Source organism: Anguilla anguilla, chromosome 12 (assembly GCF_013347855.1).
Source record: "Anguilla anguilla isolate fAngAng1 chromosome 12, fAngAng1.pri, whole genome shotgun sequence".
NCBI lineage: Eukaryota > Metazoa > Chordata > Actinopteri > Anguilliformes > Anguillidae > Anguilla > Anguilla anguilla.
In genome coordinates this window covers 29,218,744-29,238,574 of record NC_049212.1, presented here as the reverse complement: position 1 = coordinate 29,238,574, position 19,831 = coordinate 29,218,744, and the positions used below count along the sequence as shown (strand labels likewise).

General features: G+C 40.7%; 1 protein-coding gene across 4 annotated transcripts in view; it reads right to left on the bottom strand.

Annotated features, from left to right (window-relative positions):
* Nucleotides 1-70: 70 nt before the first annotated feature.
* Nucleotides 71-19,831, bottom strand: part of clip3 (CAP-GLY domain containing linker protein 3) — a 43,254-nt gene continuing 23,493 nt past the window's right edge. For 2 of the 4 annotated variants that reach the window (XM_035385819.1, XM_035385818.1), the window contains 12 exons: nucleotides 14,393-14,486; nucleotides 12,567-12,728; nucleotides 10,927-11,045; nucleotides 10,103-10,339; nucleotides 9,351-9,404; nucleotides 8,593-8,728; nucleotides 7,191-7,337; nucleotides 6,524-6,658; nucleotides 5,332-5,455; nucleotides 4,574-4,638; nucleotides 4,095-4,167; nucleotides 71-3,443 (listed from right to left, as the gene is read on the bottom strand). In XM_035385819.1, coding sequence (XP_035241710.1) covers nucleotides 3,389-3,443; nucleotides 4,095-4,167; nucleotides 4,574-4,638; nucleotides 5,332-5,455; nucleotides 6,524-6,658; nucleotides 7,191-7,337; nucleotides 8,593-8,728; nucleotides 9,351-9,404; nucleotides 10,103-10,339; nucleotides 10,927-11,045; nucleotides 12,567-12,728; nucleotides 14,393-14,486 — 1,401 coding nt within the window. In that variant the 3' untranslated portion in view covers nucleotides 71-3,388. Of the gene's footprint in view, nucleotides 3,444-4,094; nucleotides 4,178-4,573; nucleotides 4,639-5,331; nucleotides 5,456-6,523; nucleotides 6,659-7,190; nucleotides 7,338-8,592; nucleotides 8,729-9,350; nucleotides 9,405-10,102; nucleotides 10,340-10,926; nucleotides 11,046-12,566; nucleotides 12,729-14,392; nucleotides 14,487-19,831 lie in introns of all 4 variants that reach the window. The other 2 variants (XR_004761785.1, XM_035385820.1) reach the window with 2 other exon arrangements.

Below are 19,831 nucleotides of genomic sequence, written 5' to 3'. Positions count from 1 at the left end.
TATTTTAAAGGTTTGCTGAGAAAGATGATATCCAACAAAGTAAATGTTAAAATAAATCAAAGGAAAAAAGTTTACAAAACACACATCAAAGTTACTTTTATTATTCAGTCAGTATTAATAACTGTAAGCATTTTCATGCTGAAATACACCTTTGAAAAAAGACAGAAGATGCTGAGAGCATGCAGTATTTGACAAGTAAATATTAATTTCAGAGACACCAGTACTAATTTCAACGGTACAATCCCCACAAACTATCTTTCTATTGAACAGAGGATAGTTAAAATTTCAATAAATAATATGTGGAAATTGTAATCTTGCCAATTTACACTGGCATAAGAATAGACACGTAAAGGTAAATAAATTAAAAGTACACTTAGTGAAGTTATTAATATATATCTATATTTGCTGACAGAGCACAAAAATCCAATTGCCTGAAACCACAAACAAGAGCATAATTTCACAGATAACCATGATCAGGACATTTTAAAATCCATGACTTTTCAGATATTGTTCAGTTATTTCAGCAAAAATCTGTGTACAAACCAACACAATCAAACTTTGACATATACACAGCTGAAGGAAAAGACTACTGAAAGATTCCGAGGCTGTCATTCAGAAATGGATCTGTCAAGTGATGAAAGTGATGTACCACATTTTAAACATTATTTAGGGTTAAATCTAAAATTAAAGCAGTGGAAATTCTGTTTTATTGGAATAAGAAGGCATCTTATCTACCCAAGTAACAGGTTCATGATCTGTTTTGGGTATTGTATTCCTTTCTTGCTCAAATGTAAAACTTTACTTGAGAAGAAAATAAAAAAAAGCTTCAGACATATATGTATTTCCAGCAATATATATATATATATATATATATATATATGTATATATATATATATATATATATACGACCAAAATGAAAGAAAACCAGGAAGGAATATTTGCTCCATGTTAGACATGGTAGTTAGTCATTTTATGCATGTAGTGCCTGTCATTTGCTCAGTAAAGTAACAGTTGAAACATGAAAGGACACCTAGGCAACCTCCAAGAAACCTCTGTGTCACAGAACAAGTTTACCACAAAAATATTAACAGGAGCCGAAAGCAATCCCTCATTATAACGGTGAAACATATCACACAAAGATCTAGAGGAGCCAACATTCAAGTAAATTAAAAAATACAAATGTACACAATTTTAAATATCCTCTCTGACATATGAAGGTGACTCATCTTTATACAGATGGCTGCCTCTTGTTTCCTAAAAACCGTGAATGGTACCTCTGGCCCAGCTGAGCCCCCTATCAAAAGGTGAGCTGGTCATATATTTCCAGCTGAACTACTTTCAGGGGTAACACTTACCCTAAGAAGTATTATCCTATGTTGCACATTAAGCTTTCACACCTTTACTGGGTTGCTTTTAGCAATGTCACAGCAGCACTGTAAACGTACTACTGTACAAGTACTACTACTTGTGATTTTTTTACAGGAAAATTATTGAACTAATTCAGATATTGAAACCAATATTCAGGCCCACCTTTGTTGTTCACTGCAGCACCAATACATGTATGTGTCTGAATGAGATTCCCCTTCCCTTCTGGTGTGCTGGCCTGGTGTGAGTACTCAGTTCACTAGCAATGTTCACAATACCAGTTAACACAGAGGTGGAATTGCCGTTTCTCCACAAGCACAGTGATAAAGACGTTTGACGGCAATAGGAGAGAGTTTATTTCTAAGCACATATTCACTGGACCTACCGAAGCTTAACATGGGTAGTGCGCAACAAGGGAGCTCACAGTAGCGCTGCATAACCGGCGGGTGCTACTTGCAGAGCCAGAATGCCGGTGGCAATTCTGGGGCAAGAAGCGACTGATTGTACAGTCTCATGAGTCACAGAAGGGCTAGAGACTGCGAAGCTAATGCTGTCACCATAGTGTAGCGATGTGTAAGCCTGTACAAGTCTGCTGGGAAGCCAGGTGCTCTCACAAATGTACTGACAGGATACAGACAGCTACTCAGACATTTTTATTATTTTATTTTAACTTTTTATTTTATTTTATTTTTTGGTAGAGCAAAAGACAACATATTAATTCTTGGGGGAATATTTATTGATTTGTCACCACATCTACCAGAAAAATACTGTGTGTGTGTGTGTGGGCAGATTGTACTGATAAAAGCTGCTTAACATGCTGAGTATTTCATTCCTGTTTCATGTAGATTTACACAGAAATGAAACTTTTCACATGAAATTTGGTGGAAGGAAGTTCATCTTTTGTGTAATTTAATATACAATTAAATTACTGCTGAGAAAGACTATTTGTCTTTGTCTAAACATGAATGGCCATTCTCCATGGACCCCCCTAACAATGATTGTTTTATAAGGCTTAAAATAAATCCATACAGAAATTAAAATTTGCACTTACATTTCAGTTGAAAAAGTTATTAGGTAGCTGTGTTATAGGGGTTCCTGAAGATTTTTTTGTTCTGGTCACTGAAAAAGGCAAAAATAATAATTTTGTTAAAGGTGCCAAACATCACAAAGGTAGAACCTGACATAATAACAGCTGAAAATGCTTATTTATATTAATATAGCAACTTAATTAAGCTGAAGAAAATGTGTAAAATGAGCTAAATGTGTAATAAAAGCTGTTTTCTACACCATGAATGCAAAGGGTGTCTTGAATTTTGGGCACCATTTTTTGACTCCTGCTCAGATCTCTGTATGGAACAGCACAAGCCAGGTTCTACCTGCTGCTAAGAGAAGCTCAGGGGAATTAATATAAATGTGGTCATAAACAGGTTTTTGTATCTTGAAGCGCATACATGGAAAATCAGAAACAGCAATTAAAAAAAATACCAGCATGTATGCTCACGGAAACATCAGAAGCAAGGCCTGGTCGCATTACAGTTAATTTGAGCTGTTATTCATGGAAGCTCTCTCTATATATGTTTTTAAGTTAGCATTTTGCTAGTTTGTCTGACTGTTCAGATGATTTTGGCAACAATTAACATCAAGAGTCAACACCAAAGAAGAAAAATTCACAAACGGGAAACTTATAAAACTTAGAGTTCTCTATATATTATTTGCTCTTTGTACTGTTCCCCCAACTATTTTTTTTTTCTTTTTTGAAGTTTTTTTGTTAGTGTAACAAACGGAATGCAGGACGTTAGTTAAGATACAAGGCACTAGATTTTGCTATAGGATTGCGAACAGGGGCTTGGGGGGGCGAGAGGTGAGGGGCGAGGGGGTGGTGGTTCACTACGGTTATATTGACAGCAACAGTCTGGTTGGTTCTCAGAGAAAAAGCAGAAATGATGGACAAATGCTGAGAGGAAGAGAGTAGTTGGCCTGTCCAGGAGGCAGAGGAGGAAGATGAGGAGGAGGAAGGGTGCGGTTAAGACTGCATCTCAGCACGCAGCATCCAGGGGAACCAACAACAGAACAGTAACCTGAGGGTAGGAACAAACCAAGACAAGAGTCGAGGACCAATAATATTAGATCAACATTAATTTGCAGATGTCACTTTCCACCAAAGTGACTCATTAACTAGGAGACACTAATGCTAGACACTCAGTGTTGTAAATTCTTAAATTACATGTTCAGAATAAATAAATACTGTTAGGCTTCCTAACTGGAAAATCTTAAGCTTATTTGCAGAAGTATTTGGCTGGGGGCAACAACAAGAATTGAAATGAGCAGCTTTCTGGTCACAAGTTCAATTCAGTTCAATTATGTTTTATCTGTATAGTATTTTCCATAGAGAATCAACATCTCAAAGCACTTTACAGACACATCAGACCCAGGCTCCAGGTCCTCTGTCCTTACCAACACATTATTAAATCAAAGGTTTTGCACTGGGTTCACATGGCATCATATATGTTAATGTGCACAGCAGATCAATCACCAAGATTTGACTAAGAACAGGCTGAGAAATGAAACCTGTCTAATTTAGAGCTGGGCAGTAAAACAGAACAGCTGGAGAATGTTGCTGTTAATCAGAAGTGACAAATGGGTTCTGTTCTGCAATCGGAGGAGTGATCATCAACACTTTTTCCACAAAAAACAAAGAACAGAGACACAAAAGCACGTGGTTTCAGTACCTGGATATGGAGCTCTCCGACGTGATGTCCTTGGGTGTTCTCATTGCAGCGAAGTTACGCTTGGGCTGGGACACTGGAATAAACAAAGATGAGAAGAACAAATTTGGAAAGAATACCAGCAAAGCAGGGAGAGGATGTTGCACAAATTTCTGGATGCTGTCCTTGCCTTTATAATGGTAACACTGTGTGATATGAAAATATGTATTACATGAAATAAGCAGAAGTGTTCCTCATACAAACTGCACAAACCTGTCTGTGCAGTACAAACAGTTAATGAATATCTCAACAATGGTGGGCTCTATAAGTGAAAATGGGTAGAACGTAGCATAAGTAATGTAGATATTACCTTCATAGGCTATTTAATTTGCGGGAGATCACCTTGATCCCTGCAAGGGCAGCTGTCTCCCTGGGTAACAAGACAGTAGGTAGCTGCCTTCTAAACAGAATGCAGCGTACATACGCCCTCTCATCATACTTACTAGTGACCTGGTGAACTTTCTTCACCAGTGTGCCATCGCTCTGGGAGTCTTTGGGTCCACCAATCCTGAGAAGGCACAGACAGCACTGATGGTCAGTATTTCCCTTTCAACATGCACCACCTGGCTATCAAACATTAGCTGCCCACCAGTCACCTACTGTTGGCACCACACAACTGCAAATGGATGCTACAGTGGACTGCTAGTGAACAGCTGAGACAAGGCATTTGAGATGAGGATCAGCTCTTCAAATAATGCACAATAGTTGGTGAGTGTTCCTGCTACCGAACCACTGTCATGTTGATTTATAAAATTCTGTTGGACTGACAGTTGGCAGCAATAGTGATCCAACTGGTGCTTGCCCAGTGAACATTTTACTGGTAAAATTGGTGGAACATTGGTGAAACACTTTCCAGATGAAACCCGGCTACAATAGGTTTAAAAGTGAAAGTTTTCTAGCCGACTAGGATGTAGCCAGGCTATATCCAGGGAAAACCTGAGCTATACTGGGGCTAACGTAGTCCATTTATGTTAAAACATCTCTCAACCTAGATTTCCACCATTCTAGATGTCTAGATTCTGGCTTTTTTTCACTGGGCTTTTCTCACTGGCTTTTTGCTTACTGGGCAGCTTCCATTACTACTGCAGTGGCAGCCTTGACCATAATGTCATCAGTTGCGCAGCTGAGCAAGGACTTCTGTACAGTAAGTATGGCTGCAGAACAGTCTCCTGTCTGTAGTGATCATTGTGGGGACATTCACCTCTGCACACGGGATGGAGGGGCGAAGACTCCATACTTCGGCAGGCAGCTGAAGTAGCGGACCCCAAAAACGGAGCCATCATGTTTCCCAGTGGGCTGTTCCAGCTCTACCCCAAACCAGTATCCTGGAAACACACGCACACACACACGCACACACACAAAGCGTTGAGATATGGTGCACTCAGAAATCAAATACAGCAACGCACCACATCACAGAGTACTACAATTTTTTTATGTTGGGAATTTCAATGAAAGAGGAAGAATACTTTTCTCAAGATGACATTCATCAAGGAAATGAATAATTTTTCTTCATATGGCCTTGAAAGGAGCACTCCACTAAAAAAAGGTAACTTGATAAAAGTACATGCAACTGATATGTGCAATACTGTGAGAACTAAATATCATTTATATTCACTGGCTCATTGTCAGAGCATGCTGATACAACACTTTTACATTTCCCCTGAGCGGGTGTGTGGAGGGATCTGTCTGTAGCTGGCTTGATTTAGAGAGAGTCCACCACAAAGCATGCAAGGCCATAATAGGATCAGTCTGCCATCTGGAATATATACCCTAACCCTATCTCCAAACTACCTACAAACTACATCCTTGTGTATACATAAGATAACTGAAAAGAGTTTTTCAAGAAAATAAAACAAACGCAAAACAAAAACATATAACTGACTTCCAGTGAAACGATCCTTTTAATAACCATGAGGTAGAGCAATTGAAGTAAACTCTCAATCCTAATTAAGTCTAAGTGCTGACCCAAGGCATTCCATGATGACTCATAATAAGCTGGCAGAGCAGAGTATGCTAGGAGGACATATAAGCTCTTAGCCTTCAGCCTCCAGGGTGTCACAGCAGATACAGGAGGTTGTCATGATGTGTTGGTACCAAGGGACAGGGGTTCACATAAAGTGTCCAATTTAGGAAGGAAATTCATATTTTAGCTAATTGCCAGCCACCTGAGCAGTAGTGATTTAAATATTTATATATTTACCCAAATATGGAAACATTTTGTCAATGGGTGTGTTCTCAGTAAAGTGTCAAAACCTTGTGTCCAGTTTTGATTTAAAATCAAGAAAAATCAGTCATGGTGATTATTTCACTATGACGTTGTATAATTTTACGCTGCAGGACTGCTGTGATGGGAGAGTAGCAGGTGTCAGCTGGATCGTCATGGAAACATCTACCTGGAGCAAAGTCTGTCTTTCCATAGAAGCGTACAATTCCTTGCTTCTGTCCAGCTACCAGCACCTGGTCCCCCAACTCTATCTTAACTCCTTCAGGGTCCAGGCACCCAGTGGACAGGGACTTCTTTCGTTGAGCTGAAACAGCCAATAAAAACACAGAGCTGAAACAGCCAATAAAAACAGAGCTGAAACAGCCAAGAAAAACACAGAGCCTATTGTTTGTGCCAAAACACATCAGTCTTCAAAATCACAAGGCAGAGCTTTTCCTGGATTCCCTAAATAATTGCCAGTCCTGTCATTATCACCACTGTTTGTGCGCTCCATATATATGCTTGTTTTGAAGTGACATTGGGTATCATCTCTGTGCTTTCTCACACATAAGCCCTTAAATGAGGAGCTGTAATTTGTACTAGGTTGGGCTCCATTCATTTTATCACTGACATATTAGAAGTACCTGAAACTACCCTGAAAATGTAAATAAAAATAAGAATAGTAGATTAGAAATAATAGGAGCTATACAAATGCCCCCGAAACCCAAAATATTAACCTAGAAAGATTCTATTAATTAGATTTCATTAAATCATGCTGAACTGACTTTCAAAAGTGGTTGTCAGACAAGAAGTATTCCATGCAAAAAATAGCACTTCACAGACAGAGCTCCACTAACCTTTTTCTTTCTCCTTCTCCTTCTTCTCCTTCTTGTTTTTACCGGTGACACGGGAGAAGTCCATGCGTGGGGTTTTAGGGGTGGAGGTGACGGAAGAGGGGGTCTGTTCTGTGGCTTTGGTGATTTTAGACACAGGGGCAAAAATCCCTGGGGGGATATGGGACAATGCATGAAGAAAACTGGACATGAATAAAATGAAATAGGGCTCAAAGAGCTTTTACAGTGCACTTAGTGTTGTTCTAGGAAAAAGATTCTTGATAATCTGGGAACGTAAACACAGGATTGGTGAAAGCACCAGAGTTCCAATTATAGATGTACCAGAGAAATTTGCAGATGGGCCAGATGTGTGGGGGTTGATTGCGATCGCAGACCGGGGCGTGGAAATCCTTCGATTTTTGTGTTTACCAATCAAATCAGGGTGTGCCGAGGACACTCAAAACACAGTGTGCCCCGCCAGTACCTGCGATAAAGCTATTGTTTGGGAGTGTGCACCAGCAGTCAGCCAGGGACAAGGTCCAAAACCACTGACTAACACCCTGAGGTGGCATCCTGGCCTAGTTGGAGAATGCTCCCTCATTCGCTAATCTCAGCCAAACTAATTTAATTTTCTGGCTGCGTTTCAAACCACCATCTTGCCCCCTTCTGTTCCTTCTCACCCTAAGAATAGAGGGGTGAAGGGAAGCCACTGAAACCCTTGGTCCAAAGCCAGGGCTTAGGGAACAATTTAAGGCAACTGTAATGTGCTCTCTCAGACCACATCAGACTCAAATTAAAACTTCCAGGTTGTGATTACTTTATTGCATGTCTAGACATACCTGCACAGGTAAATCAATTAAACAGCTTTCTAAACCTCTTCCAGTTAATTATACTGCCATTACATCTGATTCTTCTGATCACAAATATTGCACAGATGTTTAAACCAATTTTAGCATAGCAGCATATTACCACACCACCACAAACTCCATTCAATATTTTATGGCACCAGATCAAGCAGTTGTACTGTCTGGAGACACTAAGTGGTGATGCAGAAATGTGTGTTTTACGCACAGGATTCTGCCTGAATGAAACCATCCCTGGCAAAAACAGGGGTGAGCGAACGCAAGCATCTAGTCTACCATTCTTCTTGCATATCATAGGTTTCTCTGGAGAATAGCTTCTGAAAGTAATGTAACATAACCTAATGTACAAAAATACAAATCTGATCAAATCTGAAAGCATAAATCCACAACAGACAACTGCATATGACAATTAGCTTAAACTATGTAACAGCCTACATTCAAATCTCTTTTTTTCCTCTACGCAACTAAGTTGGCAATGACCAATGTATTGTAACAGGGCGTCTACTAAACCAATTAACTTAGTGCAAAACAATGGTTAAGAATAACAGCAAGTAAGGCATTACCCAGTTTTGGGGGGCAGATGAAGTAGCGCACCCCTCCAACACTCCCATCATTTTTGCCCTCGGGTTCGTCGAGCTCCACGCCCACCCACTGCCCGCTGGCGAACTCTGTTGTCCCGCAAAAGCGCAGTGTTCCAGTCTGCAAAGTCAACAGCAGCTTTAGGACGAAGCCACATAAACCAGGACCCAAAATGCAAGGTCTCAGCTGCTCTTCAATGATAAAAATGTGCCCTGGAGTCCTTCTCAATCATCATTACCTTACTACTGTCACTGAATCTCAAATGGTGTTTATTTAACCTTTGGTTGGGCACTAAGGGCATGTATCAAACAGTAAAAGTTTGGTCGGTGTCATGCTGCTTTCTCCTGGCACATTATCTAGGTTTCCTGGAGATTTTTATTGTCTTCAAGCCTCAGGATGGGAGGTGGACCGTTAAATGGAGGGGCGAGGGGGGCACTGAAAAAAAGGATCGCCTGAAGACAAAATTATGACATTTCCTGAGATAACCAAAGGCACATCCTTATTTTGTAAGAACTAATCCTGCAAAAAAAAAAACCCAAAAAAACAGGGATGGCCGTTATCTGTTCTTTAAAAATCTTGCTTTGGCATGTTAAAGTGTGTTACGACTAGCGCTACTCAACAATGCGCTGCAGAAGTAATCTCCTCTTCAGCAAACACATAGAAAGGACTTGGCAATAAACTGGTAAGATGCTGAGAGGATGAATGTGGTTAATAGACACACACACACACACAGGCTACCCACCTGCTTCGCATGGTGCAGAGAAGAGGAGACATCACTGCAAGATTTTTGGGAAAGCTATATTTTTGACAAGTGGGGACACATGTTTTGGGGGTATTTAGAGCTCTCACACAATCAACCATGAGCAGCGCTATGCATCCCCAGGCAGCACAACAGAACAGAAGGTGGGCATACGTATTCAGCACTTGGGGATCTGAAATCAGTTTGAAAGCATTCTGTCCAGCGTAATAGTGTGCAAAATCATACATGTGATGAGCATGTATAATTTGTTCTTTAATTTCTTATGTTGGTGTGTTAGTTTTTTGTAAGTTCAAGCAGTTACTGCCCATTTTTCTTACAGCAGACAATCATGAATTACATTTTTTTCAGCAGAGGTCCTTTTCAAGGGTAACTTACAATTCAAATTTTACACACAGCATGTAAAACATGGGATACAGACTGTCTACTTTGATTCTTTCAAAAAAGAAAAACAGCAGTGTCAAGTGCAGTAGTTACAGCTAAAGGACTCTGGGTGGTACCAGCTGTGTGGCTATGATTATCCTTTCAGCAGAGACTGAACTACTCATTTGGATATCATTACTGTTGATGAACAATCCACTGTAACCCATGTCATGGCTGTTTATTCAAACTAATAATTGGGAGTATTGTCCATATATTCTCATTGGGTGTTAAATTTAATGCCCCACCTTCTTAAAACCCTCCCCCATGCCCTCCATATGGGGAACTGAGTTTTCCCTGCAGGTCCTGCACCACACCTTCATGTCATCCAGCAGGATGCGGTCTCCCAGTTTGAGCCCCAGCGAGGTCAGCATCAGGTTGCCGGGGATGTTGTCGTAGTTGGGCAGAGTGGCACGCGGCAGGTTGCAGCTCAGCGGCACAGCATCCAGCAGGAGCTGCTTCAGCTCTTTGGCCACCATGGCCGCCTCCGCCTTGTCCAGGCTCATGTCCATGGGGTCCGGCACCACCTCCGCGGGGCCCTGGCCTTTGTCGTTCTGTAAGATGAAAAGAGGGAAATAAGGCATTAAGATTTTACATCCCAGTAAGCCTCATTCATCGAGCCATTCAGCCTTACTATATGAAGAGCAATCATGTTGTTTATTTCTTCATCATTTGACAAAAAACAAAAATGAATAAAAATAAATGAAAACCTTTTCTTTATTAAACAAAAAGGCACTTGTTGAATCAAAGTAATTGAGTTATTTGTGGTCAGAAAAATATGGAAGTGTCACAAGAACAAGAGTCTCAATATTTCCTGTATCACCAAAGTGACTGTTATAGACTAAAACAGTAACAGGGGTTAAGGCCTGCTGAACGAGACATGGAATGGAATGAATCATGTCAGTTGGACCACCATTTTGAAGATATTAATCTTTAAAAGATAATCATCTTTAATTTAACTTAAATTATATATGAAGTTCTAGGACCTCATGTTGTCTATATGTTGAACCATTCAAGAAATCATATTTCACAACACTTGGAGGCTTACCTTAAAATGAATATTGTGTCTGATCTAGTAATTCCATTTCTACTGTCAGGAGGGAATGTAGAATGGCATAGGAAACACAGAGAGGAAGCGTACCCTGACAGTGGGGTTAGCCCCATGTTCCAGCAGACACTTGACCGCTCCCAGGCACAGGTTGGAGGCGGCGATGTGCAGGGCAGTCCCATGGTGGAAGTCACTGCACGTGGAGTTCAGCACTGAAGAAAGAACGTTCAGACTATGAGCGAAGCCGACATGGGACCGTTAATGTGCTGCTGGACTGCCAATCTAATCATGTTCGCAGTTGAAAGGTTGAGTGTTCTTTATTATTAACTAGAAGCATGTACTGCACTCAATTCTCAGGCCATCCACCAGGGCCCCTAGGTCCAGGTACAGAACCTCCCAAGGCCAACAAGAAGTTTGAAATATTGCATATGTGTGTGTGTGTGTGTGTGTGTGTGTATGTGGGTGTGTGTGTGTCTGTGTTTTTCTTTCTCCTTGTCTCTTATACATTTCTATAGTCCAAAGTGATTAGCTACGTCTTTTCTTTATCGTTCCCCCCGCCATCCTAATAGGGAGAAATCGCCTCTGACGCCATGGTGCCTGGAACTCTGAAAGCAACTGTTAGATAAAGACGAAATAATTATTTTTGATTCAGAGCTTGTTTTTGTAACGTTGAAGGCTAGAGGTCAAAGTGTGCTTATTCAGTATTAAGCTATACAATTAGACATAACCTATCATTTACTTTGTTATATTTTACTATAACACTTATGTATTAACCATGTGCCAATCAGATATAGAATTATGTATGTTATTAGTAAAAACACTTTTTACTCATAAAAATTGAGGACCGCCCCTGCTTTCTTCAGTTTGGGCTTGTCCACCTTGTTGTGTGTAAGTGGCAGACTTCTTCTGCAGAAACAAAGCCTGTTTCTTATATGGATATGCTTTGTCGTGCCTGCGTATTCTAACGGAAGAGTTTTCACTGCTCAATACAGTAAAGGATTTGAAACCCTGAATTCACTCTCAAAGTCAAAATAGGACAGCAACCATGTATGTACAGTTATTGAGTTTGTTTCCATGGTGCAGATTTAGGGGATGAGGGCTTTACATCCCCATCAGTGAGTAGGCACCTCATTGCCCCTCTTACCCTCCCATATCCTATCTATATACACATTTGTGAGTCAAGTTTCTTAGTTCACTTGCTAGCAAGTTAGAATCTAGGAGCATATTAACAGACATCTGACAATATTATATTAATATTAATGTCAATATTATCCTAGGTTGTTATTGTATCATCCATGCTCTAGTATAGTATGTTTCCTATTATCTATACATACATACTGTACTAGTATCCATACATACAGAATACTAATGCATATACCCAGTAAATCATACAACTAATGTTTTCTGGGGGGATGGTTGGTTTAGATTGTTTTTGTTTACTGAATAAATGTGAGCCATGTGTAAGATGGCCATCCAATAACTAATCCTAGATTTAGGATTATTTATTGGCTGTAATGTAGTAAGACACATTTTTTAATTGAGGACAGATGAACAGGTTTAAATGTTTCCAAGCAGTTGTGCTGAAGTGTTTAAATAGATTAAAGGTGTACGCAACAAACCTTAACTCTGATTAAAGGTTGACAAAATGATTCTGGGACACAAAGAAGAAGGCTGGCATGGTAATGAACAGTATAGAGGAGGCTGGGGGGTAGGGAGGGTGAGAAGAGAGGTACCCCTTGGCTTGGAGGCCTTCAGCAGGACACGGATGAGCTCGGGCACATCAAAGTAGGCGGCGTAGTGCAGAGCATTCATGTTGGTCCACCGGCTGCGCAGGCCCACATCAGCGCCGAGGGTGATCAGCTGATGGGACAGACGCAGGGCTGCGGCAGGGTCGCCTGGGAATGGTCACATTTGCAGGAGACAGTGGTCGGTTATGGATCCTGAGTCTCACGCACTACTCTTCAGTGCTTTGATGGCGGCAAAGCAAACCTGCGCTTAAAGAGGATTTGCAGCAGTGAAAGCAGACTGCATTTTGACACTTCTATGCATTAAGGGATTGTGTTCTCTACCCAGCAGTGCAATTTTCCATCATCCTGTGTTTATATTCTGTAAAACCCCTGTAACCTTAAATCTGATGAGATGAACGTAAATTAATTGTTTCAATATTATCGTTATCAGTATTTGCCATATTATTTTAAGTTCAGTGTTGGTGCAGCATGCACTTTATTTGTCTTTAAACTGTGTTACAGATTGGCATTTGCCTAGGCTGATTATGACATCATCTGACCTTACCCCTCTGTGTATATACTACAGAACTCTGTGTGCCTCCACTGATGTCACTACTGATGAAAGATATCATAACAAAGTTCACTATGAGCGACTAGCCTACGTAATTCTGTTCAGATGAGATACAAATTCTCCTCATAAAGGTCAACATACCAGTGCATGTCTAAAAATGTAGCAATTTTTAGACGTGCCCCAAATGTAGCAATTTTTTTTTTTTTTAACTTTTCTCTTTTCATGTGCCTATGATTGAACTCTAAAACTTGTACTCTATGCTTACTGCACTTTAATTGTGGAAGTAGACCTCTAGTCATTCCCGACACCAATGACTGTCTTTTTTGTGTTTGTTTTTATTCTATTTTATGTACTTTGTACTTTCTTTGTTCCTTTTGCTTTTATTTATGTAAAGCACACTGGGTTGCCTCTGTGTATGAAGTGTGCTATAGAAATAAATTTTGATTGATTGATTGATTGATTGATTGATTGATTAAAAATTCATACATTCTTCTCAGTAGGCAGAAATCTGTATGTTCTCCTCAGTTGACCTAAGCACAGCTCAATAAAGTGACAGAAATGTGCACCATAAATTTAATTTATGACACTATTGGAAAAAGCTGAAATGCGAATGCCTTTCAATAAACGTATATCTATCTTAAATCTTATCTTAAATCTTTGGTGAAGTTATCCTAGCCTCATCCTTGCCCTCTGGTAGAGAGCAGCTCCACACTCCAAACGCAGCTTCTCCTTAATCCTCTTTTACCTCTGCAGCTTTTGACACGGTTGACCACCACCACCTGCTGTCTACCCTGACTACCTTGGGGATTTGCAGCACAGCTCTCAGTGGGTTTACTTCATGCCTCAATAATCACTCCTTTCAGGTTGCATGGGGCAGGAGGGTGTAGTTTGGAGACCTCAGAAACAGGTGTTCCCCAGGGTTCAGTCTTTGGTCCTCTCCTATTCTGTCTCTATGTCAAGTCTCTTGATTCTGTCATCTGCACCATGCTTCTCATCATGCCTACAAGCTGTGGGAAGCTGGAATGACCTTCCCACTGCATTCAGAACAGCAGAAACCCTGCCCATTTTCCAACACAGACTGACGACTCACTTCTTCAGAGTGCACAATGGCTCCCATGACACATATTTATATAGTTATATGGCACTGTATCCCTGAGGGTGACCCTGATGTTCTCTAATACTGCTTGCTGTTCTGGATAATAGCACTGGCTAAGTGATTGTAATGTAATATAAATATGGTGTGAATACTGAGATTGCTCACCGACTCCATGGGCACCAGCCTTGCAGCTGTAGTGCAGCAAGGTCATGTCTGTCAGTCCATCCCGGTCATTGACATGGCAACCTCTCTTCAAGATCTGTTAACAGAGGCATAGGTCAGTTAGCACTCTGTGAGGAGGGAGAAAGAGAGGAGAGAGCAAGAGAGAAAGAGAGAGAGAGAGAGAGAGGGAGAGAGCAGACTGCTCTGCTCCCACCTGGCTCAAAAGCAAATGTGACAGCCACCACATCAAATCCAATTAAGTGCTCAAGCCACTAATCAGGACACATTCCTGTGAGCTCGTATGCTGCCATTTCTAGTATACATTTCTTAACAATATGTGTAACGTGGCGACACAAGAACAAAGTACATTGATCTTTAAACATTGTCTTCTTAGGGGAAGGGGGGGATTTTCACTTCTGCCAGTGATAGATTATAGGAGGCAGCCATTTTGTGTCAGCATGATTATGTCAGTAACTGCGAAATTGTGAAGGACCCATCTCTTATTCTGTAGGGATACCACTTCTAACATCCATTCTCCAATCAAGGAAAACCACAAGTAATGGCCAAAAGGCAGTTAAGACCTCAATATATCAATCAACAATAAGTGCTTTCATTATTGTGGCACTGCAAAGGGTTCCTCCTACTGGCCAACCTACAACATTACTAGCAGTAATCTGTTGTCCTTGGATGTCCACCATTTTAGGACAAACCAGGCCAAGCCATACTTACATTCAGCTGCCCTGCGGTATGCAGCTGCTAATCTTCTAATCTTAAGTTATTGATGCTCATTCTTGTAAGAGAACCAGCACACCCCTGTATCTGGGCCAATAGCAAAGAGGGTAAAGGAACTGTAATTGTAACTCAGAGGTTCTCAGGTTGATTGTCAGCTGGAGCACAGCCAGTTGCACCCTTCAGCAAGGTACTTAACCTGAATTGCTTCAGTGTAAGTGGGATGTATATAAAAGGCAAGTTGTGTTGGATAAGAGCACATTCTAAGTGGCTAAATGCAATGTGTCTGCCCTTATTGAACCTGAAACCGTACCAGCTCCACTTCAGGTTTAATTCGGTATGTTTTCTAGTGACAATATAAAACTAAGCACATGAGAGTTTAAAAATAAAAGGGAATGTTATACCTGATGTTAGGCAATTACTACAACACCGCATTCAATTAGTATATTTCAGAGTACTTCTGCAGGTGTACAGTGACAATCATGTTTTACTGATAAAGAATATAATGGTAAACCTGTTTTCAAATTATTCCTTTGTGCTGAAACTCTGATCTTTTCTGTAAAATGGCTACACAGTCATAAGGATGAAACATAGCTCAGCAGAAACCGAATTTCCCATTTATCCCATTCACAAACAACCATGACAGTAGGTAATCCAGACAGTGATTGTCAGCTAATATGTACGCTAAAGGAAATTCATTTTAATCTGACTTCATTAAACAAGACATGCGCCATTGATACCATTGATACTACAGATCGCCTCATCTTTCTCGGTAGACTTGAAAACCATGTAGACCTGCATGAACGTGCTCTCTTGGTTCATATCACAACATTCAGTCTGATATCAATTTGTGAACCTTAGCAAAGGGAGCAATCTGCCTGTTCATGTTTGGGGTGCAGACGCTTTCTCTATATTTAAATCTAGTAAGCATACTTTTTTAGCCAGTCCTATAGTTGAAGGACAGGGGTGGGTGGCTGATGCAAGCCATAAAGTCTCTGGTTAACTGAGCTGACAGTAATGTCAGTGAATCATGCATGGTATCTTTGTGTTAAGATGAGCTAGTCATGGTCTGGTGATGACAGTCAGTGTGTGGGCACTTCACCTTTTTTTAAATTCTAGTTATGCTGCCATAGACTTATTCTGCCAGGGTTTTCCCCTCATTGCACACTCGCACCTCTATCTCTCCTGCTTTGCTCAGCAACATATCTTAGGCGACTAAAGATTCTATTTCTCTCATTTTTTCCCCCCTTTGGGCACCTGTCCACAGTGGTAGCCATAGTACCTACTGAGTACCCTCCTCCAGATGCAGTTGGTTCAGCACCAGCTACATGTCTGTACCCCTGCCTTCGTTCGTCTCATGCCGTGACTACAGTCATCCATGCCTGGCTTTAATTACACATTGTCATTGACATTTATGAACTGCCATTTTCCTGTTTGTTAGTTTACTGTGTAATCAGCCTTTCTCAATTAACCGGTGTCAGCCTATGGCAGATGGGCTCCCCCACTGAGTCAGGTTCTTTCTGCACCAGCAGGTTTCTTCCTCTCACCAGCCAGGGAGTTTTCCTTGACACAGTTACCCTAGGCAGCTCTTGGGGGGATCAGGCCCGGATCTCTGTAAAGCTGCTTTGTGACTTTGAGCTTTGTGAAACGCACTATACAAATAAAAGTGAATTGAAATGAATTTCTTTCACTTTCACTTGATGATCTTTTGAGGTCCCAGTCTCCTACCCAGGGCCATCGGCTGATGAGACACTATGGTAATGCTGGTTCTCATAGTTCACTGGTATCTGGCTACAGCAAAACGATTCCCCAACATTTCTAAGATGTTGCAATGGTGTTGTGAGTGGACTGAAGGCCACAGGAATTCCTTGCCAGACAAATCCGGCACAACAGACTGATTTATTGCCTGTGTTAATGTAGGGCAAATCTGGCTAATGGAAAAGGCCTATTATCGACTGCATCAATCCTAGGTGGACCGGACTGCTGGGACAGCAGCTGATATCATAACCAATAATGTCACTCAAGGGGCAGAGACTCCACCCGAAAGGAGTTAACCCGAAATTGAGTGGTGTCAAGGAAACCCTCTCCTACCCTTTCTAACTAATTTACTCCACCCACACCAATGCCACATATACCACATGTGACTTACATAAGTGGAGAACCTCAGGGTTACTCTCAGGATTGCAAAAATGCAATATCGCCATGAAGGCACTGAGGCCCATTTATAATCAGTAAATATAAAGTTAGCCAAACAAACTAACAATTAGCATTAAAAAAAAATTCAAATACCGCTATACGGTTAATATTTACAGAGACATACATTACTATACCAGAAGGAAATGTAAAAAGCAGGACAGTCTGTATAGGAGAATTGTTGTTGTTATGAAGCTCCTTGGAATGTCAGTCCACAAATAACCAGCTCAGCTCCATTTTATATCAAGAATCAAAACCAAAAGCTTCCATCCTTCTTAGGAAATGACACACACCCCAGGATCTACACATAGATAGATCCATTTGAGAAGGACATAAATTATGCAATGCAATCAATGCCAGACCCCCCTGGGGTATATAATGAACATGGGAGATCTGGCTGCTCCAAGTCACTGACACCCTGGATCTCCACAAGACGGTCACTCTAGTGCAGTATTGATCCCCAGACAGAACACGAGAGTGAGTGCAAGCCATACAAGACTGGCTAAATAGACTCATTATTCTCTCCATCAATACAAAGCAATTGTTAGATGGGATGAGGAGTCACATGTTGCCCCTGAGGAGGGGGGGTGTACTGGGTGGGTGTGACAGTTACTGTAGTTAAATTAAATTTCCTTATTAGATATGGACTGCATTAATTAAACACATTTACACAATTTCTTGTTGGTTGAAATTATAAATACACCAATGTTACAGCACTCATCAAAATACAGACCTAGCACATAATCACAGCAGATGGACGTTGGCTTCTGCAGCTGTCTCCTGTAATTATTAACTCTGTCTGAGGTAATACCCACTCTTACTGGTAACGATATGGTGATTAAGGCCTATACTCAATCAACCATTTTTTAAGTAAAGACGAGCAGTACACTTCTTCTTCACAAGCTAGAGTCAGTAAATCTCCAACACACCACAACAGATTTACGAAGAATAAAGATGCACAATATTATTAAGTTATGAACAGATGCCAAGACATTGCATAGAAATTACCTTTGGTAATTTGGTTCGGTTTGGTGGTGGTTCGGTTTCATTGTGGCCAAATTTCTCAAGATATTTCTGGACCATCTCTGTTCTTAGGAAATCTGGCTCACCATATTTCTGAGATTTATTCTACTGGAAACATTTTGAAGTAAATTGATCTAATTTTTTGTTATTGGATTATAGTGATCTATATGTTTGCCCCTGGGAGCCAACTGCCCCAAAATAAATATTTAAGGGCCAGATTATAAGTTTAGTGCTTTTCATGCACTCCCAGCTATGCAGGGTTTCCTCACATGAGCTACAAAACCCCTGGCTCCACTCTTCTCATTTTATTTATAAACAATGATTCAGCCCCAACAAGGCAATTTAAGATGTAAATTCAGAGAACATAAACATGGCCTGAGTTGCTAAATTTCTCCCTGTGAATCATCTCATTCTGATAAAGATTCAGCATGGTAATTTAGTGATCTAACCGAAGAAAAGTTGCCTATTGCATGTGTCCAATTATTTAACAGCCTATAAATCAAGAGTCTGGTTGAAAAGTGCTAACCATCAAATGGTTGAAAAAGTGCTAGCTATGACAAACCCACATTAAATTATATAAATTATGAAATTAAACCACATTTCACACAATGGTCGAATATTCTCTTGTATATCACTATGTAAGGAAAAAGCGTTACCCATATTTGATTAAAATAAGGTTCACACGGCATCTACTGGCCCTACGCATTTTATCAAATCTAGAGAAATAAACTAGAAATACCGCCTTGCGGTTGTATGCCTCCACCAACCAGTAGCTAGTTTGGATATAAAATGTGATCACTTCATCATGGTATCCTATTGGACATTTGTGTGAAACTTTGTCATAATTAGCGTATGAATTCTTGAGTTATGGCCAAACATGTGTTTTATGAGGTCACAGTGACCTTGACCTTTGGCCACCAAAATCTAATCAGTTCATCCTTGAGTCCAAGTGGATGTTTGTGCCAAATTTGAAGAAATTCCCTCAAGGCGTTCCTGAGATATCGCGTTCACGAGAGAATGGGACGGACGTGAGCTCACAGTGACCTTGACCTTTGACTTTTGACCACCAAAATCTAATCAGTTCATCCTTGAGTCCAAGTGGACGTATGTGCCAAATTTGAAGATATTCCCTCAAGGCGTTCGTGAGATGACGCGTTCACAAGAATCGGGATGGACGGACGGACGGACAACCCGAAAACATAATGCCTCCGGCCCACGGCTGCGCCGTCGCGGAGGCATAAACACAGGCATTTTAGGTAGGGACATTACTGATTTAAGGCTCACTCTTACGCTAGGGTATGTGTGGGTGCTGCAGATATCTAAAATCATGTTGTTCCAAATCTAGGATCACTCTTACGATTTGTATCCTACAAATGTGTTCACAGCTATGGATAACTGTTACCAAATGAGTATTGCACCTTATCGAACCTGTGTTTTGTAGTTGTTCCAATGACCTTCGTTATGTACTTATTGTACGTCCCTTTGGATAAAAGCGTC